At 46.1% G+C, this 24,809-nt stretch overlaps 1 protein-coding gene across 1 annotated transcript in view; it reads right to left on the bottom strand.

Moving 5' to 3' along the window:
* LOC311123040 (chromatin-remodeling ATPase INO80-like) overlaps positions 1–24,809 on the bottom strand; it is a 91,611-nt gene that overhangs the window by 14,061 nt on the left and 52,741 nt on the right. The window contains exons 27-32 of the mRNA XM_084197328.1: positions 14,167–14,294; positions 4,491–4,585; positions 3,725–3,797; positions 1,481–1,639; positions 607–709; positions 435–523 (exon numbers count right to left, since the gene is read on the bottom strand). Coding sequence (XP_084053454.1) covers positions 435–523; positions 607–709; positions 1,481–1,639; positions 3,725–3,797; positions 4,491–4,585; positions 14,167–14,294 — 647 coding nt within the window. The remainder of the gene's footprint in view (positions 1–434; positions 524–606; positions 710–1,480; positions 1,640–3,724; positions 3,798–4,490; positions 4,586–14,166; positions 14,295–24,809) is intronic.

The following is a 24,809-nucleotide window of genomic DNA, read 5'->3' as shown; positions in this document are numbered from 1 at the left end:
CAGTTTTTGCTTTGTCATTATGAGGTATTGTGTGTAGATTGATGAGAAATAACAATTTAATCAATTTTAGAATAAGGCTGTAACCTAACAAAATGTGGAAAAAGTAAATAAGTCTGAATACTTTCTGAATGCACTGTATGTGTATTCTTTAAAAAGCAAGCATTAAAAAGGCGTGACATAAGGGTGACATTAGGGTGACATAAGGGTGACACTAGGATGACATAAGGGTGACATTAAAGTGACAGGGTGACATTAGGGTGACATTAAAGTGACATTAAAGTGACAGGGTGACATTAGGGTGACATAAGGGTGACATTAGGGTGACAAATTGACATTAGGGTGACATTAGGGTGACAAATTGACATTAGGGTGACATTAGGGTGACAAATTGACATTAGGGTGACATTAAAGTGACATTAGGGTGACATTAGTACCTTGTCAGCGTATTTCTCTCTCTTCCTCTTGCGGTCCTTCACCTTGCTGCACTCCTCCTGTTGTCTCTTCTCCTCCTGACGAACACGCACTGCAGGACACAATACAGAGGTATCAGTAACAGGCTCTCACACGAACACAGCAACCAATCACATTGCTGAAAAGTCCCCTCACGTCTCTTCTCCAGCTCCTCGTCATCCAACAGCAGACTGACCACCTCTTTAGGCTTCAGGGTGTCTGGTTTAAAGTTACCCCCGGAGATCACCATCCTCTGGATCTGATGGGGGGAGAGAGAGGGACACAGGGTTACAAAGGGTTAACTAGGACCAAGGCCTTTGGGTTCTCTCTCTAAAAAGGATAGAAAGCTGTGAGAAAATAGAAACTGTTCGGAGCATCGTATTAAATCCTGTTGGATGTCAGTACCGTTCAGAGCATCGTATTAAATCCTGTTGGATGTCAGTACCGTTCAGAGCATCGTATTAAATCCTGTAGGATGTCAGTACCGTTCAGAGCATCGTATTAAATCCTGTAGGATGTCAGTACCGTTCAAAGCATCGTATTAAATCCTGTAGGATGTCAGTACTGTTCAAAGCATCGTATTAAATCCTGTAGGATGTCAGTACTGTTCAGAGCATCGTATTAAATCCTGTAGGATGTCAGTACCGTTCAGAGCATCGTATTAAATCCTGTAGGATGTCAGTACCGTTCAGAGCATCATATTAAATCCTGTTGGATGTCAGTACCGTTCAGAGCATCATATTAAATCCTGTTGGATGTCAGTACCGTTCAGAGCATCGTATTAAATCCTGTAGGATGTCAGTACCGTTCAGAGCATCGTATTAAATCCTGTAGGATGTCAGTACTGTTCAAAGCATCGTATTAAATCCTGTAGGATGTCAGTACCGTTCAGAGCATCGCATTAAATCCTGTTGGATGTCAGTACTGTTCAAAGCATCGTATTAAATCCTGTAGGATGTCAGTACTGTGAGCTCCATCTTCTTCTTGACCCAAAGTAGTGTGTGTATGTCTGTATGTGTGAGTGTCTCACCTCACTCTTCTCCTTGGCCCTCTGCAGTATCCTCTCCTCTATAGTGAGCTGACAGATGAGACGGTACACAGTGACCTGCTTGGTCTGACCCAGGCGGTGAGCTCTGTCCATCGCCTGCTGGTCCACTGTGGGGTTCCAGTCACTGTCATAGAAGATCACCTAGAGCGAGAGAGGGAGAGGGGGAGAGGGAGAGAGGGAGGGGGAGAGGGGGAGAGGGGGAGAGAGAGAGGGGGAGAGAGAGCGAGAGAGAGAGAGGGGGAGAGAGAGAGGGGGAGAGAGAGAGAGGGGGGAGAGAGAGAGGGGGAGAGAGAGAGGGAGGGGGAGAGAGAGAGGGGGAGAGAGAGAGAGAGAAGGAGAGAGAGAGAGGGGGAGAGAGAGGGAGAGAGCGTGAGAGAGAGAGGGAGGGGGAGAGCGAGAGAGAGAGAGCGTGAGAGAGAGAGCGGGAGAGCGAAAGAGGGAGGGAGGGGGGAGGGAGTGGAAGAGAGGCAAATTACTCACAGCCCCCTAGAAAATCAGCTGGGGAAAACAGTTATACAGCCATACAGGCCTCTGTTTGGAGAAATATGTATAGCAGCTTATTTAAACATACATACACTGCATTTGGAAAGTATTCAGACCACATTTTCAACATTTTGTTACGTTACAGCCTTATTGTAAAATTGATTAAATAAATAAAAATCTTCATCAATCTACACACAATACCCCATAATGACAAAGTGAAAACAGGTTTTTAGACATCTTTGCAAATGTATTTAACATAAAAAACGAATACCTTATTTACATAAGTATTCAGACCCTTTGCTATGAGATTCAAAATTGAGCTCAGGAGAATCCTGTTTCCATTGAACATCCTTGAGATGTTTCTGCAACTTGATTGGAGTCCACCTGTGGTAAATTCAATTGATTGGACATGATTTGGAAAGGCACACACCTGTCTACATAAGGTCACACAGTTGACAGTGCATGTCAGAGCAAAAACCAAGCCATGAGGTCGAAGGAATTGTCCGTAGAGCTCCGAGACAGGATTGTGTCGAGGTACAGATCTGGGGAAGGGTACCAACATTTTTTTTCAGCATTGAAGGTTCCCTAGAACACAGTGGCCTCAATCATTCTTTAAATGGAAGAAGTTTGGAACCACCAAGCCTCTTCCTAGAGCTGGCCGCCCGGCCAAACTGAGCAATCGGGGGAGAAGGGCCTTGGTCAGGGAGGTGACCAAGAACCCGATGGTCACTCTGACAGAGCTCCAGAGTTCCTCTGTGGAGATGGGAGAACCTTCCAGAAGGACAACCATCTCTGCAGCACTCCACCAATTAGGCCTTTATGGTAAAGTGGCCAGACAGAAGCCTCTCCTCAGTAAAAGGCACAGGTCAACCCGCTTGGAGTTTGCCAAAAGGCACCTAAAGGACTCTCAGACCATGAGAAACAAGATTATCTGGTCTGATGAAACCAAGATTGCACTCTTTGGCCTGAATCTGGAGGAAACCTGGCACCATCTCTATGGTGAAGCATGGTGGTGGCAGCATCATGCTGTGGGGATGTTTTTCAGCGGCAGGGACTGGGAGACTGGTCAGGATTGAGGGAAAGATGAACAGAGCAAAATACAGAGAGATCGTTGATGAAAACCTGCTCCAGAGCACTCAGGACCTCAGACTGGGGCGAAGGTTCACCTTCCAACAGGACAACGACCCTAAGCACACAGCCAAGACAACGCAGGAGTGGCTTCGGGACAAGTTTCTGAATGTCCTTGAGTGGCCCAGCCAGAGCCCGGACTTAAACCCGATCTAACAACTCTGGAGAGAACTGAAAATAACTGTACAGCGACGCTCCCCATCCAACCTGACAGAGCTTGAGAGGATCTGCAGAGAAGAACGGGAGAAACTCCCCAAATACAGGTGTGTCAAGCTTGTAGCGTCATACCCAAGAAGACTCGAGGCTGTAATCGCTGCCAAAGGTGCTTCAACAAAGTACTGAGTAAAGGTCTGAATACTTATGGAAATATGATATCCGTTTTTTTATTTTTAATACATTTGTAAACATTTCTAAAAACCAGTTTTTGCTTTGTCATTATGAGGTATTGTGTGTAGATGGATGAGGGGGGAAAAAAACAATTTAATAAATGTTGGAATAAGGCTGTAAGGTAACAAAATATGGAAAAAGCAAGGGTATCTGAATACTTTCCGAAGGCGCTGTATTTAAATGGCTCCACTTTAAGTGGATGAGAGAGAAGCAGACAGAGTGACTCACAGTGTCAGCAGCAGTCAGGTTGATGCCCAGACCTCCAGCCCTCGTACTCAGGAGGAACACAAAGATATCAGTCCTGAGAGAGGGAGGAAAGAGGAAGAACATTACTTTTAAAAAATAACCTTATTTGACCAGGTAAGTTGACTGAGAACACATTCTCATTTACAGCAACGACCTGGGGAATAGTTACAGGGGAGAGGAGGGGGGATGAATGAGCCAATTGGAAGCTGGGGATGATTACGTGGCCATGATGGTATGAGGGTCAGATTGGGAATTTAGCCAGGACACCGGGGTTAACGCTCCTACTCTTACGATAAGTGCCAAGGGATCTTTAGTGACCAGAGTCAGTACACCCGTTTAACGCCCAACAAGAAACACGGCACCCTACACAGGGCAATGTCCTGCCCTGGGGCATTGGGATATTGTTTTTTGACCGGCCCTCCAACACCACTTCCAGCAGCATCTGGTCTCCCATCCAGGGACCGACCAGGACCAACCCTGCCTAGCTTCAGAGCCAAGCCAGCATGATGCAGGGTGGTATGCTCGTCAGCAGATCTTATAGCCAGAGAGACGTTTTCAATGTAGCACACGTTCAACACAACCAGAAGCAGAGCGCCAAAAGGCCCACAGAGAACAGAACTAATGCAAACCAGAACACACAGAAACAGGCAGGATACAGACAAACAGGAGTGAGACCAAACCGTCCACAGCCAATAGTCTACACCACTGAGGATTTACACTAAGAAGAGACAACACACAGTCTACTCACCGGCTCTGGAAGTCAGCCACCATGTCTCTGCGTTCTGAGATCTTGGAGGAGCCATCCAGACGCATGTAGGTGTGTTTACGATACACCATGTACTCCTGGGGGGGGGGGAGAGAGAGAGAGAGAGAGAGAGAGAGAGAGAGAGAGAGAGAGAGAGAGAGAGAGAGAGAGAGAGAGAGAGAGAGAGAGAGAGAGAGAGAAGGAGATAAAGGGTTTTAAGATACTAGCTTATTCCTGGCTATTGTTGAGTCACAGGAGAACTCAGAAAGCTTGAAGTGGGCCACAACACAGAATATCTAGGAACAACTGGAATGGAGAGAGACGATGATAGGGCAGTTAAGTCCTTTTGGGTCACAGCTAGAGTCTGGGACCTGGCAAGAGATGTCTTGGTTTCTCTTTCACTCAATGGGTCATGAGAGAACTCGGAAAGCTGCATGTGGTTCACAGTGCAACACTTGGGGACCACAGGTTTGGAAGTACACAACCAATGTTTTATTTCTCAACCTCCTCCGCTCCATGGGATGTTGCTGATCTGTCCCTCAGTCAGCGAGCTGACAGCAAATGACTTGGTTTCCAACAGCTGGTTTTTATTCTAACGGTCCTCTAAGGAGGAAGACCCCCTGCAGGGTCAACTAACAGCTAAAGGGTTATTCTAATTATCCTCTAAGGAGGAAGACCCCCTGCAGGGTCAACTAACAGCTAAAGGGTTATTCTAATTATCCTCTAAGGAGGAAGACCCCTGCAGGGTCAACTAACAGCTAAAGGGCTTTACCCAGTCTACGCAACGGATCCAACAGAGGTTTGTTTGCGTAGCTCTCTACGTAGTTCTAAATACTTTTGTGTGGCTGAAGTTTTGAGATCCGTAGCTCTGTTTGCGTCGACTGTGAAATCACTGTGGCCTTAAGTGCCTTTGGGCCCCAGCTTGAGACAGCCTGGTCCTGACCAGAGGTTTTCTCCACTCCCTCGATGACACAAGAGAACTCAGACAGCTTGAAGTAGGCCACAACACAGAACATCAAACCACAGACTACAGGTTTGGAGTCCACTCATCCACGCCACAGGATATTAATCTATATAACTGTTTCTCAATCTCAGGTCCATGGGACGTTGCTAATGCCTGACCTGGTCAGACAGTCCTTCAGTCATTTAGTTATGTTGTTGCTGAACGCTCCCTCAGTGTGTGAGGGGACACCAAAATAATATGATTCCAAGTGTTAGCTTTCCTTTTAAATGGTCCGCAGTCTCCGCACAGGGCATAACCCCAGCATAGCAAGCCTGTCCCCGGTGCTAACATTGGTTAAGAAACACACCTCTATTCCATTATATCTCGACCTCTGGCCCTTGCAACAGCACTGGCCCACCTTGGGATGCTCTGACAGTTCATGAGTGGACACTGATTTAGTCTCATGTCAAATGCTAGTTTTACTACGTTTTACTATAAGTGGTGGGAAAAACCTCAACATATTGGTCACCAAAAAGTATTTACTGACCTCTTTGTTCCTCTATGTAGCTCAGGGGCCAGTGTGAGTACAATGGGGGTTACCCAGGGATCTGTTTTAGGGCATTGCCCTTAACTCTTTAGCTTATGAAGTCTAGTCTATAAATAGTCTGGTGGTAAGGTAATGTGTTGATCTCCATCTCCTAGTGCTGAGCGATTAACTGAAATGTCGGTTATTTTTAAACAACTAATTAACTGACGTCGGTTCAATTATTTGAATTCCATTTCGTTCGTTTTTTTTCCTTCTTCTGTGATCTCAATGTGCAGTTTCTCTAGAGATAAATCAGATCAAGGCCGAACTGTACGATGTAGTAGGGAGTTGTAGTTTCCAACAGGCCAATACTCTACATAGTTTAGCACAGAAAACATGGGAATTAACTACAATGACCATAATCCATTGCGCACCTACTTGTCCGGTCTGTGTGTTTCTTTTACGCCTGCTATGTTAGGTTAGTGTGGGGGAAGACACAGAGAAAGAGAGAAGATCGAGAGTGATAGAAAGCAGTTGCTTCGCGAGGTACAGTGCCTTCAGAAAGCGTTCACGCCTTGACTTTTTCCACATTTTGTTGTGTTACAACCTGAATTTAAAATGGATTAGATTGAGATTTTGTGTCACTGGCCTACACACAATACCCCATAATGTCAAAGTGGAATTATGTTTTTAGAAATTATTACAAATTAATTAAAAATGAAAAGTATTCAAACCCTTTGTTATGGCAAGCCTAAAATTCAGGAGTAAAAATGTGCTTAACAAGTCACAAGCTGCATGCACTCACTGTGTGCACCACGGAACGGACTACCTCAACACGGAACGGACTGCCTCACTACGGAACGGACTACCTCACCACGGAACGGACTACCTCAACACGGAACGGACTGCCTCACTACGGAACGGACTACCTCACTACAGAACACACTACCTCACCACGGAACGGACTACCTCAACACGGAACGGACTACCTCACTACGGAACGGACTACCTCACTACAGAACACACTACCTCACCACGGAACGGACTACCTCAACACGGAACGGACTACCTCACTACGGAACGGACTACCTCACTACGGAACGGACTACCTCACTACGGAACGGACTACCTCACTACGGAACGGACTACTTCACTACAGAACGGACTACCTCACTACGGAACGGACTACCTCACTAAGGAACGGACTTCCTCACTACAGAACGGACTACTTCACTACGGAACGGACTACCTCACTACAGAACGGACTACTTCACTACAGAACGGACTACATCACTACGGAACGGACTACCTCACTACGGAACGGACTACTTCACTACGGAACGGACTACCTCACTACGGAACGGACTACTTCACTACGGAACGGACTACCTCACTACAGAACGGACTAATTCACTACAGAACGGACTACATCACTACGGAACGGACTACCTCACTATGGAACAAGACCAACTATGAGAGAATGGAGGAAGAATTACAATGACTTCACGCCACGGAAGTTCTGCCTTACAGAATAAAAGTGGTAATTGTGTCCACGTTTGTGTGTGTGTGTGTGTGTGTGTGTGTGTGTTTGTGTGTGTGTGGGGCAACAATAGCGATAGAGCTATAAAGAATGAGGACCAGGAGTGACTGAATGCTATTGTTGTACAGAGGGCAGAATGCTGTAATGCTGGAAGCACCCTGGCAGTTCCCACGCTTTCAGCTCAACAAGAGACCTTTCCACACGCCACAAATAAACTACTTCTCTTTCTCGCTTGATCCCTCTTTCTTTTTCTCCAAGTGCTTTTGTTTTCTCCATGCATCTATTTTTCCTCACCCCATTGCCCACACATCCTTTCCAAGAGAGAGTCTCTCTATAACGAGGTAGTCCCTCTATAACGAGGTAGTCCCTCTATAACGAGGTAGTCCCTCTACAACGACGTAGTCCCTCTACAACGAGGTAGTCCCTCTATAACGAGGTAGTCCCTCTATAACGAGGTAGTCTCTCTATAACGAGGTAGTCCCTCTATAACAACGTAGTCCCTCTATAACGACGTAGTCCCTCTATAACGACGTAGTCCCTCTATAACGACGTAGTCCCTCTATAACGACGTAGTCCCTCTATAACGACGTAGTCCCTCTATAACGAGGTAGTCCCTCTATAACGAGGTAGTCCCTCTATAACGACGTAGTCCCTCTATAACGAGGTAGTCTCTCTATAACGAGGTAGTCTCTCTATAACGAGGTAGTCCCTCTATAACGACGTAGTCCCTCTATAACGAGGTAGTCCCTCTATAACGAGGTACAGGATGATCAGGGCAACCAGCTGTACCTGTGCTCCCCCTAGTGGTGAGACAGATCTACAACACATACCCTACATTACCAAAAGTATGTGGACACCTGCTCATCCAACATCTCATTCCAAAACCACGGGCATTAATATGGAGTTGGTCCCCCCTTTTACTGCTATAACGGCCTCTTCTGGGAAATCTTTCCACTAGATGTTGGAACGTTGCTGCGGGGACATTAGTGAGGTCGGACACTGATGTTGGGCGATTAGGCCTGGCTCGCAGTCGGCGTTCCAATTCATCCCAAAGGTGTTCGATGGGGTTGAGGTCAGGGCTCTGTGCAGGCCAGTCAAGTTCTTCCACACAGATCGACAAACCATTTCTGTATGGACCTCGCTTTGTGCACGGGGGCATTGTCATGCTGAAACAGGAATGGGCCTTCCCCAAAATGTTGCCACACAGTTGGAAGTGCAGAATCCTCTAGAATGTAATTGTATGCTGTAGCATTAAGATTTCCCTTCACTGGAACTAAGGGGCATAGCCCGAACCATGAAAAACAGCCCCAGACCATTACTCCTCCTTCACCAAACTTCACAGTTGGCACTATGCATTGGGGCAGGTAGCGTTCTCTTGGCATCCGCCAAACCCAGATTTGTCGGTCGGACTGCCAGATGGTGAAGCATGATTCATCACTCCAGAGAACCCGTTTCCACTGCTCCAGAGTCCAATGGCGGCGAGCTTTACACCACTCCAGCCGACGCTTGGCATTGAGCATGGTGATCTTAGGCTTGTGTGCGGCTGCTCGGCCATGGAAACCCATTTCATGAAGCTCCCAACGAACAGTTCTTGTGCTGACGTTGCTTCCAGAGGCAGTTTGGAACTCGTTAGTGAGTGTTGGAACCGAGGACAGACGATTTGTACGTGCTACGTGCTTCAGCACTCGGCGGTACTGTTCTGTGAGCTTGTGTGGCCTACCACTTCTCGGCTGAGCCGTTGTTGCTCCTAGACGTTTCCACGTCACAATAACAGCACTTACAGTCGACAGGGGCAGCTCTAGCAGGGCAGCAATTTGACGAACTGACATGTTGGAAAGTTGGCATCCTATGACGGTGCCACATTGAAAGTCACTGAGCTCTTCAGTAAGGCCATTCTACTGCCAATGTTTGTCTATGGAGATTGCATGGCGGTGTGCTCGATTTTATACACCTGTCAGCAACGGGTGTAGCTGAAATAGAATCCACTAATTTGAAGGGGTGTCCACATACTTTTGTATATATAGTCTATCTTAGTTTTTCAAATGTCAAGGCTCGTATTCATAAAGCGTCCCAGTCCAAGGAGTGCTGATCCAGGATCATCCTTTTCAGATGAATGGATGGGGGGGACCTGATCCTGGATCAGCAGTCCTACTCTGAGATGCTTTAGAATTACAGGCCAGATGCACTGTTTCTGTGGATGTCTCTCACACTCGCACTGACGACCATGATGTCTCCTTACAGTAGATGAGCGACCCTGGAGTCCACCGTACTATCCACTCTACATTCTACTGCACTCTACATTCTACTCTACATTCTACTGCACTCTACATTCTACTGCACTCTACATTCTACTGTACTCTACATTCTACTGCACTCTACATTCTACTGTACTCTACATTCTACTGTACTCTACATTCTACTCTACATTCTACTGCACTCTACATTCTACTGCACTCTACATTCTACTGCACTCTACATTCTACTGCACTCTACACTCTACTGCACTCTACAGCACTCTACATGCTACTACACTCTACATTCTACTGCACTCTACATTCTACTGCACTCTACATTCTACTGTACTCTACATCCTACTGCACTCTACAGCACTCTACATTCTACTGTACTCTACATTCTACTGCACTCTACATGCTACTGTACTCTACATCCTACTGCACTCTACATTCTACTCTACATTCTACTGCACTCTACATTCTACTGCACTCTACATTCTACTGCACTCTACACTCTACTGCACTCTACAGCACTCTACATGCTACTGCACTCTACATGCTACTGCACTCTACATGCTACTGCACTCTACATGCTACTGCACTCTACATCCTACTGCACTCTACAGCACTCTACATTCTACTGTACTCTACATGCTACTGTACTCTACATCCTACTGCACTCTACATTCTACTCTACATTCTACTGCACTCTACATTCTACTGCACTCTACATTCTACTGTACTCTACATCCTACTGCACTCTACATCCTACTGCACTCTACATTCTACTGCACTCTACATTCTACTGCACTCTACATCCTACTGCACTCTACATTCTACTGCACTCTACATTCTACTGTACTCTACATTCTACTGCACTCTACATGCTACTGCACTCTACATTCTACTGCACATTCTACTGCACTCTACAATTCTACTGTACATCCTACTGCACTCTACATTCTACTCTACATTCTACTGCACTCTACATTCTACTGCACTCTGCATTCTACTGCACATTCTACTGCACATTCTACTGCACTCTACAATTCTACTGTACATCCTACTGCACTCTACATTCTACTGTACTCTACATTCTACTGCACTCTACATTCTACTGCACATTCTACTGCACTCTACAATTCTACTGCACTCTACATTCTACTCTACATTCTACTGCACTCTACATTCTACTGCACTCTACATCCTACTGCACTCTACATCCTACTGCACTCTACATCCTACTGTACTCTACATTCTACTCTACATTCTACTGTACTCTACATTCTACTGCACTCTGCATTCTACTGCACTCTACATGCTACTGCACTCTACATTCTACTGTACATCCTACTGCACTCTACATTCTACTGTAGTCTACATTCTACTCTACATTCTACTGCACTTTACATTCTACTGCACTCTACTGCACTCTACATTCTACTGCACTCTACATGCTACTGCACTCTACATGCTACTGTACATTCTACTGCACTCTACATTCTACTGTACATCCTACTGCACTCTACATTCTACTGTACATCCTACTGCACTCTACATTCTACTGTACATCTACTGTAGTCTACATTCTACTCTACATTCTACTGCACTCTACATTCTACTGCACTCTACATGCTACTGTACATTCTACTGCACTCTACATTCTACTGTACATCCTACTGCACTCTACATTCTACTCTACATTCTACTGTACTCTACATTCTACTGCACTCTACATCCTACTGCACTCTACATTCTACTGTACTCTACATCCTACTGCACTCTACATTCTACTGCACTCTACATTCTACTGTACACTACATTCTACTGTAAATTCTACTGTACTGTACATTCTACTGCACTCTACATCCTACTGCACTCTACATTCTACTGCACTCTACATCCTACTGTACATTCTACTGTACTGTACATTCTACTGCACTCTACATCCTACTGCACTCTACATCCTACTGTACTCTACATCCTACTCTACATTCTACTGCACTCTACATTCTACTGCACTCTACATTCTACTGTACTCTACATTCTACTGTACTCTACATTCTACTGCACTCTACATTCTACTGCACTCTACATTCTACTGTACATCCTACTGCACTCTACATTCTACTGCACTCTACATTCTACTGCACTCTACATTCTACTGTACTCTACATTCTACTGTACTCTACATTCTACTGTACATCCTACTGCACTCTACATTCTACTGTACTCTACATTCTACTGTACTCTACATCCTACTGTACTCTACATCCTACTGCACTCTACATTCTACTGCACTCTACATTCTACTGTACATCCTACTGCACTCTACATTCTACTGCACTCTACATTCTACTGCACTCTACATTCTACTGCACTCTACATTCTACTGCACTCTACATTCTACTGTACATCCTACTGCACTCTACATTCTACTGTATATTCTACTGTACTCTACATTCTACTGTACTCTACATTCTACTGCACTCTACATTCTACTGCACTCTACATTCTACTGCACTCTACATTCTACTGCACATTCTACTGCACTCTACATTCTACTGCACTCTACATTCTACTGCACATTCTACTGCACTCTACATTCTACTGCACTCTACATTCTACTGCACTCTACATTCTACTGCACTCTTGTACTCTACATGCTACTGTACTCTACATCCTACTGCACTCTACATTCCACTGCACTCTACATTCTACTGCACTCTACTGTACTCTACATCCTACTGCACTCTACATTCTACTGCACTCTACATTCTACTTCACTCTACATTCTACTGCACTCTACATTATACTGTACTCTACATTCTACTGTACATCCTACTGCACTCTACATTCTACTGTATATTCTACTGTACTCTACATCCTACTGCACTCTACATTCTACTGCACTCTACATTCTACTGCACATCCTACTGCACTCTACATCCTACTGCACTCTACATCCTACTGCACTCTACATTCTACTGCACTCTACATTCTACTGCACTCTACATTCTACTGCACATCCTACTGCACTCTACATTCTACTGCACTCTACATTCTACTGCACTCTACATTCTACTGCACTCTACATTCTACTGCACTCTACATTCTACTGTACATCCTACTGCACTCTACATTCTACTGCACTCTACATTCTACTGCACTCTACATTCTACTGTACTCTACATTCTACTGTACTCTACATTCTACTGTACATCCTACTGCACTCTACATTCTACTGTATATTCTACTGTACTCTACATTCTACTGTACTCTACATCCTACTGTACTCTACATTCTACTGTACTCTACATTCTACTGCACTCTACATTCTACTGTACTCTACATTCTACTGTACATCCTACTGCACTCTACATTCTACTGCACTCTACATTCTACTGCACTCTACATTCTACTGTACTCTACATCCTACTGTACTCTACATCCTACTGTACTCTACATCCTACTGTACATCCTACTGCACTCTACATTCTACTGTATATTCTACTGTACTCTACATTCTACTGCACTCTACATTCTACTGTACTCTACATTCTACTGTACTCTACATCCTACTGTACATCCTACTGCACTCTACATTCTACTGTATATTCTACTGTACTCTACATTCTACTGTACTCTACATCCTACTGTACATCCTACTGCACTCTACATTCTACTGTATATTCTACTGTACTCTACATTCTACTGCACTCTACATTCTACTGTACTCTACATTCTACTGTACTCTACATTCTACTGCACTCTACATTCTACTGCACATTCTACTGCACTCTACATTCTACTGCACTCTACATTCTACTGCACATTCTACTGCACTCTACATTCTACTGCACTCTACATTCTACTGCACTCTACATTCTACTGCACTCTTGTACTCTACATCCTACTGCACTCTACATTCTACTGCACTCTACATTCTACTGTACTCTACATCCTACTGCACTCTACATCCTACTGCACTCTACATCCTACTGCACTCTACATTCTACTGCACTCTACATTCTACTGCACTCTACATTCTACTGCACTCTACATTATACTGTACTCTACATTCTACTGTACTCTACATTCTACTGTACTCTACATCCTACTGCACTCTACATTCTACTGCACATCCTACTGCACTCTACATTCTACTGCACTCTACATTCTACTGCACTCTACATTCTACTGCACTCTACATTCTACTGCACTCTACATTCTACTGCACTCTACATTCTACTGCACTCTACATTCTACTGCACTCTACATTCTACTGCACTCTACATCCTACTGCACTCTACATCCTACTGCACTCTACATCCTACTGCACTCTACATTCTACTGCACTCTACATTCTACTGCACTCTACATTCTACTGTACTCTACATTCTACTGTACTCTACATTCTACTGTACTCTACTCACCTCGAGTAGGTCTATCATGCGAGTCATCTGTGAGTAGATGAGGACTCGGTGTCCCTGAGCCTTGAGGCGACACAGCAGCAGGTCTAGAGTGTGGAGCTTCCCACTGTCAGTGATCAGGGTCTCCTTGTCTGGAACACAGGGGCAGAAGGGAGAGAAACAGAACAGCTCATTAGGCCTACATGTTGAGCATCTTAAATCCACTTTTATGATGATAAATAATACATAAACTTTTGGGAGCAGCAAGATTACTTTTATTCTAAGTTCTTGTTGATTTGAACCAGTACACAACTGTGATTCTTTTGGAGGATGTTTGGAGGACATTCAGGCCATACATTCCATGACATCAACATCATAACTTGAAAGCTTTGAATGATCTAAATCTGAAAAAGCAGGCAGGATTATCTAGGCCTGTATCATACAACTGAGCAGAGTTCATTGGGATGAAGGAGTCAGTGAAGTCATCCATAAACCTGTATAGAGTTCTGGGGAAGAGAAGGATTACATTTTTGTCATTTAGCAGACGCTCTTATCCAGAGCGACTTACAGTTAGTGAGTGCATACATTTTCATACTGGCCCCCCGTGGGAAACGAACCAACAACCCTGGCGTTGCAAGCGTCATGCTCTACCAACTGAGCTACAGGGGACGGATTGAGAGAAGGAGGGAGGCAGACAGACAGGAAGAGAGCTGCGGTTGAGACAGACAGTAGATACAGTCTGGCTCAGTAGGGCTGGTGGCGGTCGTGACATCGCAGACTGTACCGGACAAGCCTTCTCACCAGGCCTCCATGATAAACACCATGCCCCACCATCAAAGACCTGTAATAGGCTTTTGCGACAGAGGGAGAGAGACATGGAGAGAGAGCAAGGCATGGAAGGAGTGAGAGAGAGAGACCACCCAGACCCAACAGACCATGGTACCCCCCAGACCCAACAGACCATGGTACCAACAGACCATGGTACCACCCAGACCCAACAGATCATGGTACCACCTAGACCCAACAGACCATGGTACCACCTAGACCCACCAGACCATGGTACCACCTAGACCCAACAGACCATGGTACCACCCAGACCCAACAGACCATGGTACCACCTAGACCCAACAGACCGTGGTACCACCTAGACCCAACAGACCATGGTACCACCCGGACCCAACAGACCATGGTACCACCTAGACCCAACAGACCATGGTACCACCCAGACCCAACAGACCATGGTACCACCTAGACCCAACAGATCATGGTACCACCCAGATCCAACAGACCATGGTACCACCCAGACCCAACAGACCATGGTACCACCTAGACCCAACAGACCATGGTACCACCTAGACCCAACAGACCATGGTACCACCCAGACCCAACAGACCATGGTACCACCTAGACCCAACAGACCATGGTACCACCCAGACCCAACAGACCATGGTACCACCTAGACCCAACAGACCATGGTACCACCCAGACCCAACAGACCATGGTACCACCTAGACCCAACAGACCATGGTACCACCCAGACCCAACAGACCATGGTACCACCTAGACCCAACAGACCATGGTACCACCCAGACCCAACAGACCGTGGTACCACCTAGACCCAACAGACCGTGGTACCACTAGACCCAACCGACCATGGTACCACCCAGACCCAACAGACCATGGTACCACCTAGACCCAACAGACCGTGGTACCACTAGACCCAACCGACCATGGTACCACCTGGACCCAACAGACCATGGTACCACCCAGACGCAATAGACCATGGTACCACCTAGACCCAACAGATCATGGTACCACCTAGACCCAACAGACCATGGTACCACCTAGACCCAACAGACCATGGTACCACCCAGACCCAACAGACCATGGTACCCCCTAGAATGGTACCCCCTAGACCCAACAGATCATTACATTTTACATTTTAGTCATTTAGCAGACGCTCTTATCCAGAGCGACTTACAGTTAGTGAATACATATATATATATATATATTTTTTATACTGGCCCCCCGTGGGAATCGAACCCACAACCCTGGCGTTGCAAACGCCATGCTCTATCAACTGAGCTACATCCCTGCCGGCCATTCCCTCCCCTACCCTGGATGACGCTGGGCCAATTGTGCGCCGCCCATGAGTCTCCCGGTCGCGGCCGGCTGCGACAGAGCCTGGATTCGAACCAGGATCTCTAGTGGCACAGTTAGCACTGCGATGCAGTGCCTTAGACCACTGCGCCACTCAGGAGACGACCATGATCATGGTACCACCTAGACCCAACAGACCATGGTACCACCTAGACCCAACAGACCATGGTACCCCCTAGACCCAACAGACCATGGTACCACCTAGACCCAACAGACCATGGTACCACCCAGACCCAACAGACCATGGTACCACCTAGACCCAACAGACCATGGTACCACCCAGACCCAACAGACCATGGTACCACCTAGACCCAACAGACCATGGTACCACCTAGACCCAACAGACCATGGTACCACCTAGACCCAACAGACCATGGTACCACCTAGACCCAACAGACCATGGTACCACCCAGACCCAACAGATCATGGTACCACCCAGACCCAACCGACCATGGTACCACCCAGACCCAACCGACCATGGTACCACCCAGACCCAACCGACCATGGTACCACCTAGACCCAACAGACCATGGTACCACCTAGACCCAACAGACCATGGTACCACCAGACCCAACAGACCATGGTACCACCTAGACCCAACAGACCATGGTACCACCCAGACCCAACAGACCATGGTACCACCTAGACCCAACAGACCATGGTACCACCTAGACCCAACAGACCATGGTACCACCTAGACCCAACAGACCATGGTACCACCTAGACCCACCAGACCATGGTACCACCCAGACCCAACAGATCATGATACCACCCAGACCCAACCGACCATGGTACCACCCAGACCCAACCGACCATGGTACCACCCAGACCCAACCGACCATGGTACCACCTAGACCCAACAGACCATGGTACCACCTAGACCCAACAGACCATGGTACCACCAGACCCAACAGACCATGGTACCACCCAGACCCAACAGACCATGGTACCACCCAGACCCAACAGACCATGGTACCACCCAGACCCAACAGACCATGGTACCACCCAGACCCAACAGACCATGGTACCACCCAGACCCAACCGACCATGGTACCCCCTAGCCACATTCCAAGGTAACAACAACACAGGCCATCTCAACCCTCTCATACTATCATCATACTATCATCATACTAGCATCATACTAGCATCATACTATCATTATATTATCATCATATTATCATCATATTATCATCATCCTCTGCTTTGGCAAACAAACAACATTTCCATTACCTCCACTAAACACAGTCGAGAGCTTTTGCAACTTTGTCAAGGAAGAAGAGTACGAGACAATTTGTTGCCAAAAGAGGGAGATGTTTTTGTATGCTGTGTTTGACCTTTGCATTGCATCCAAACAGAGCAACACTTCAACTGCTCTCTCACCACATTAGAAGCATTCCTAACGGCCACTTTCCCTAACCCCAGCGGCCTCAGCCTCACCAAACACAGAGCTCTGTGCTGTATATGGAAGTGTTATTCTAAACAACTGCCGTTTCTTAAAAAGGGACTGATTAAAATAAAACGTGATTGATCTTTTTAAGAAATGACTGAGGACTTTGGTGGTCTACCTCCTTCCAAAACAACACTTATAGCTTGACATAAATAAGCTACATGTGTTTTCAGCGTAATGCAAAATGGTTGGTTAGTCATAAAAATGAGCAAATTTTGACCAAAGAAAGAAAGCTAGGCCAGGAAATAAAAACGTGGGTTTAAGAGGATTTAAAGGGATAGTTCACCCAAAAGACAAGTTAGGTTACTTCATCTTATGGTTGCTATCAGAGAAAGTACACTCCACCTCACTACCCCATCCAACCCTCTGCATTACCTCCTCATTACCCTATCCAACCCTCCTCACTACCCCATCCAACCCTCTTCATTACCACCTCACTACCCCATCCAACCCTCTGCATTACCTCTTCACTACCCTCTTCATTACCTCCTCACTACCCTATCCAACCCTCCTCATTACCTCCTCACTACCCCATCCAACCCTCTTCATTACCACCTCACTACCCCATCCAACCCTCTGCATTACCTCTTCACTACCCTCTTCATTACCTCCTCACTACCCTATCCAACCCTCTTCATTACCTCCTCACTACCCCATCCAACCCTCTTCATTACCTCCTCACTACCCCATCCAACCCTCTTCATTACCTCCACACTACCCCATCCAACCCTCTGCATTACCTCTTCACTACCCTCTTCATTACCTCCTCACTACCCTATCCAACCCTCTTCATTACCACCTCACTACCCTATCCAACCCTCTTCATTACCTCCTCACTACCCCATCCAACACTCTGCATTACCTCTTCACTACCCTCTTCATTACCTCCACACTACCCTATCCAACCCTCTTCATTACCTCCACACTACCCTATCCAACCCTCTTCATTACCTCCACACCACCCTATCCAACCCTCCTCATTACCTCCTCACTACCCCATCCAACCCTCTTCATTACCTCCTCACTACCTTATCCAACCCTCTTCATTACCTCCTCACTACCCTATCCAACCCTCTTCATTACCTCCACACTACCCTATCCAACCCTCTTCATTACCTCCACACTACCCTATCCAACCCTCTTCATTACCTCCACACTACCCTATCCAACCCTCCTCATTACCTCCTCACTACCCCATCCAACCCTCTTCATTACCTCCTCACTACCTTATCCAACCCTCTTCATTACCTCCTCACTACCCTATCCAACCCTCCTCATTACCTCCTCACTACCCCATCCAACCCTCTTCATTACCACCTCACTACCCCATCCAACCCTCTGCATTACCTCTTCACTACCCTCTTCATTACCTCCTCACTACCCTATCCAACCCTCTTCATTACCTCCTCACTACCCCATCCAACCCTCTTCATTACCTCCTCACTACCCCATCCAACCCTCTTCATTACCTCCACACTACCCCATCCAACACTCTGCATTACCTCTTCACTACCCTCTTCATTACCTCCTCACTACCCTATCCAACCCTCTTCATTACCTCCTCACTACCTTATCCAACCCTCTTCATTACCTCCTCACTACCCTATCCAACCCTCTTCATTACCTCCACACTACCCTATCCAACCCTCTTCATTACCTCCTCACTACCCCATCCAACACTCTGCATTACCTCTTCACTACCCTATCCAACCCTCTTCATTACCACCTCACTACCCCATCCAACCCTCTGCATTACCTCTTCACTATCCCATCCAACCCTCTGCATTACCTCTTCACTACCCTCTTCATTACCTCCTCACTACCCTATCCAACCCTCTTCATTACCACCTCACTACCCCATCCAACCCTCTTCATTACCTCCTCACTACCCTATCCAACCCTCTTCATTACCACCTCACTACCCTATCCAACCCTCTTCATTACCTCCTCACTACCCCATCCAACACTCTGCATTACCTCTTCACTACCCTCTTCATTACCTCCTCACTACCCTATCCAACCCTCTTCATTACCTCCACACTACCATATCCAACCCTCTTCATTACCTCCACACTACCCTATCCAACCCTCTTCATTACCTCCACACCACCCTATCCAACCCTCCTCATTACCTCCTCACTACCCCATCCAACCCTCTTCATTACCTCCACACTACCCTATCCAACCCTCTTCATTACCTCCACACTACCCTATCCAACCCTCTTCATTACCTCCTCACTACTCCATCCAACCCTCTTCATTACCACCTCACTACCCTATCCAACCCTCTTCATTACCACCTCACTACCCCATCCAACCCTCTGCATTACCTCTTCACTACCCCATCCAACCCTCTGCATTACCTCTTCACTACCCTCTTCATTACCTCCTCACTACCCTATCCAACCCTCTTCATTACCACCTCACTACCCTATCCAACCCTCTTCATTACCTCCTCACTACCCCATCCAACCCTCTTCATTACCTCCACACTACCCCATCCAACCCTCTGCATTACCTCTTCACTACCCTCTTCATTACCTCCTCACTACCCTATCCAACCCTCTTCATTACCACCTCACTACCCTATCCAACCCTCTTCATTACCTCCTCACTACCCCATCCAACACTCTGCATTACCTCTTCACTACCCTCTTCATTACCTCCTCACTACCCTATCCAACCCTCTTCATTACCTCCACACTACCCTATCCAACCCTCTTCATTACCTCCACACTACCCTATCCAACCCTCTTCATTACCTCCACACCACCCTATCCAACCCTCCTCATTACCTCCTCACTACCCCATCCAACCCTCTTCATTACCTCCACACTACCCTATCCAACCCTCTTCATTACCTCCACACTACCCTATCCAACCCTCTTCATTACCTCCACACTACTCCATCCAACCCTCTTCATTACCACCTCACTACCCTATCCAACCCTCTTCATTACCACCTCACTACCCTATCCAACCCTCTTCATTACCTCCACACCACCCTATCCAACCCTCCTCATTACCTCCACACTACCCCATCCAACCCTCGTCATTACCTCCTCACTACCCTATCCAACCCTCCTCATTACCTCCTCACTACCCCATCCAACCCTCTTCATTACCTCCTCACTACCTTATCCAACCCTCTTCATTACCTCCTCACTACCCTATCCAACCCTCCTCATTACCTCCACACTACTCCATTCAACCCTCTTCATTACCTCCTCACTACCCCATCCAACCCTCTTCATTACCTCCTCACTACCTTATCCAACCCTCTTCATTACCTCCTCACTACCCCATCCAACCCTCTTCGTTACCTCCTCACTACCTTATCCAACCCTCTTCATTACCTCCTTACTACCCTATCCAACCCACTTCATTACCTCCTCACTACCTTATCCAACCCTCTTCATTACCTCCTCACTACCTTATCCAACCCTCTTCATTACCTCCTCACTACCCTATCCAACCCTTTTCATTACCTCCTCACTACCTTATCCAACCCTCTTCATTACCTCCTCACTACCCTATCCAACCCTCTTCATTACCTCCTCACTACCTTATCCAACCCTCTTCATTACCTCCTCACTACCTTATCCAACCCTCTTCATTACCTCCTCACTACCCTATCCAACCCTCTTCATTACCTCCTCACTACCTTATCCAACCCTCTTCATTACCTCCATACTACCCTATCCAACCCTCTTCAGCTACTGTACCATGGTATTTACCCCTTCACAATCCTTCCTTCCTCCCCTCCAATCTTCCCCAAATCATAAGGCTGATGAAACAGATCAGAACGTTTAGCTTAAAATGTTGATAAACTATTATTTCTTCACATTTTAGGTGCAGCAATGTGCACACGGAGGTAGACCTATGGGCCAATGTTTCAAAATGAAATTTGTGGGAAACACTGTTCTAAAATGTACCTCACATGCAAGTGGTTTCATGGACAGAGATGAAAACATCCGTTAGAAATGTATAAAGAGGGGAGATCTAAAGATGCAACAGCTATCATGGGTTGCTAATATGACTGGGATAATGCCTTTGGCTGCTAGACAATGAAAGACAGTTGAAAGAAAACCAATACAACAGGAGAATGCATATGAGGTCTTTATAAAATAATTTCCTACACGTTTCTATGGTGGGATTTTGGCTATAGGCTACTTTGAAGCAAGGTAAGACATGCCTCATTATATGAAGTAAAACGTCTAGGTTTCAAACAATGAAGGAAGAGGACAAATATAGCTATTCTAATGATAGGCCTAACTGTCTTCTGGTAGATGGAAAGGCTTTCCCAAAAACCTTCAACAGCCTATGCCTATTCCTACCTGGCAGAATGATATCATGACTACATGCATCAATCCAGTGGCCTTTTGTTTAGCAAACTCCATATCATGTGCTACAGAAACACCTGTAACCCAACAACAGTGCTAGGGGCCTGTACACTTGAATTAAAGGGTAACTACACTCAAAAATCTAAATTTCTTAGATGTTTCCCCAGACCTCAAAAGTGGTCTCCTGATGTGGTTTAAGCATTGTTATAGACTTAGAACATCCAATTTTGTTGTTTTGCTAAAGTGTGATATTTCTGACTCAGTTGACAGCCTCATTTATCTATTTCAATAGTAGGACTACTAATAGCCTACAACACAGTACAGCTTGGGTTGGCCTGACTATTAAAGACTAAATTGGGATTGATCATTTTAGGTCATTCAGAGTGTAGGTCACCGTTTTCTCATACAGACAGACAGACAGACAGACAGACAGACAGACAGACAGACAGACAGACAGACAGACAGACAGACAGACAGACAGACAGACAGACAGACAGACAGACAGACAGACAGACAGACAGACAGACAGACAGACAGACAGACAGACAGACAGACAGACAGACAGACAGACAGACAGACAGACAGACAGACAGACAGACAGACAGACAGACAGACAGACAGACAGACAGACAGACAGACAGACAGACAGACAGACAGACAGACAGACAGACAGACAGACAGACAGACAGACAGACAGACAGACAGACAGACAGAGAGAGAGAGAGAGAGAGAGAGAGAGAGAGAGAGAGAGAGAGAGAGAGAGAGAGAGAGAGAGAGAGAGAGAGAGGCTAATTATGACCCTGGCACTCTGGCTCTCAGAGGATACTATATATACCAGGTTGCCATCCAGGACCTCTATACCAGGCGGTGTCAGAGGAAGGCCCAAAAAATTGTCAAAGACTCCAGTCACCCAAGTCATACACTGTTCTCTCTGCTACCGCACGGCAAGCGGTACCAGAGCGCCAAGTCTACAACCAAAAGGCTCATTAACAGCTTCTACCCCCAAGCCATAAGACTGCTGAACAATTAATAAAATGCCCACCCAGACTATTTACATTGACATCCTCCTCTTTGTTTTTACACTGCTGCTACTCGCTGTTTATTATCTATGCATAGTCACTTTACCCATACCTACATGTACAAATTACCTCGACTAACCTGTACCCCCGCACATTGACTCGGTACCGGTACCCCCTGTATATAGCCTCGTTATTGTTATTTTATTGTGTTACTATTTTTATTTTATTTTATACTTTCATTTATTTAGTAAATATTTTCATAACTCTTTCTTGAACTGCATTGTTGGTTAAGGGCTTGTAAGTAAGCATTTCACAGTAAGGTCTACACCTGTTGTATTCGGCGCATGTGAAAAATAAAATGTGATTTGATTTGAAGAAGATGGTTGTCTGTTCTACTCTGTGTTTAGTGGGTAATACACCACAATGGTCTGCTCTCACCACAGAGCAGAGCAGAGACGAACAGAGCAGATATTTGATTTATTAGGATCCCCATTAGCCAACACCAATGGCGACAGCTAGGCTTACTGGGGTCCGACATATAACTAAAAATACATTATAGACAAAATACTTTACAATTGACATACATTTAAAAACATTACAATGTAGTGTGTGTGTGTGCATCTATCAATTACACATACATGTCAGTACATACACACAACAAGTAGGTCACATGGGGGAGAGTTCTGTTTCAGAGAGGAACAGAGCAGAACAGAACAGAGTAAAACAGAACAGAGAAGAACAGAGCAGAGAGGGACAGAGCCGAGAGGGACAGAGGAGAGAAGGAACAGAGCAGAGGAGAGAGGAACAGAACAGAGCAGAGAGGAACAGAGGAGAGAAGGAACAGAGCAGAGGAGAGAGGAACAGAACAGAGCAGAGAGGAACAGAGGAGAGAAGGAACAGAGCAGAGGAGAGAGGAACAGAACAGAGCAGAGAGGAACAGAGGAGAGAAGGAACAGAGCAGAGCAGAGAAGGAAAGTGAAAGGCACAGAGTGTTCAGAGCTGTGGTTTGCATGAAGTAGAGCCATTCAGCCATGGCCAAAGCCAGTCAGACAGTAAACAATGATGTAGCTAACAGCCAGGCTAGCTCCCTGACGGTGTTGTTTCTGCTTCTCTATCAGAAGGCCAGTGTGTGTGTGTGTGTGTGTGTGTGTGTGTGTGTGTGTGTGTGTGTGTGTGCGTGTGTGTGTGTCTATCAGAAGGCCAGGGAGGTTTCCTGTCTTTTTAGTGGAGAGCGGAGATTCTTGAAGGGACAGGAAGACAACACTGTTTCCCACAGCCCTCTCAGACACACACCAGAATTATTTTTCTCTCTCTCTCTCACACACACACACACACACACACACACCACTTCTACCTCTCTCACACACTTGCCTCCTAGCCACGACAAAGGCTCCCACACCTAACAATAAACAGAAAACAGAAGCTATTGTGAGAGACCAGTCATTTAGCGAGCCTGCTCCTCCTCACTTACTGTGACAGACGGACGCCACACACACAGCAACAGGGTGTTTTAGCCAGGTCCTCATTAGGAACTTTCCACAGAATCTTCCTCTGGTGCTTTTCAGCATCAGCTGTACTCTTTAGGTCGCATGACTTTGCTTATAAAATGTAGGAATGATTTGTAAATAATGTAGAAGCTTGTGAAGACTTTACGATCGCTTTAGGGAGCCTTTATAAGTTGTCGTTCATGTCCCTAAA

The sequence above is a fragment of the Coregonus lavaretus genome, assembly GCF_964263955.1.
Source record: "Coregonus lavaretus genome assembly, contig: HAP1_SCAFFOLD_504, whole genome shotgun sequence".
In the NCBI taxonomy this organism is placed as follows: Eukaryota; Metazoa; Chordata; class Actinopteri; order Salmoniformes; family Salmonidae; genus Coregonus; species Coregonus lavaretus.
This window is presented reverse-complemented; position numbering and strand designations above follow the sequence as displayed.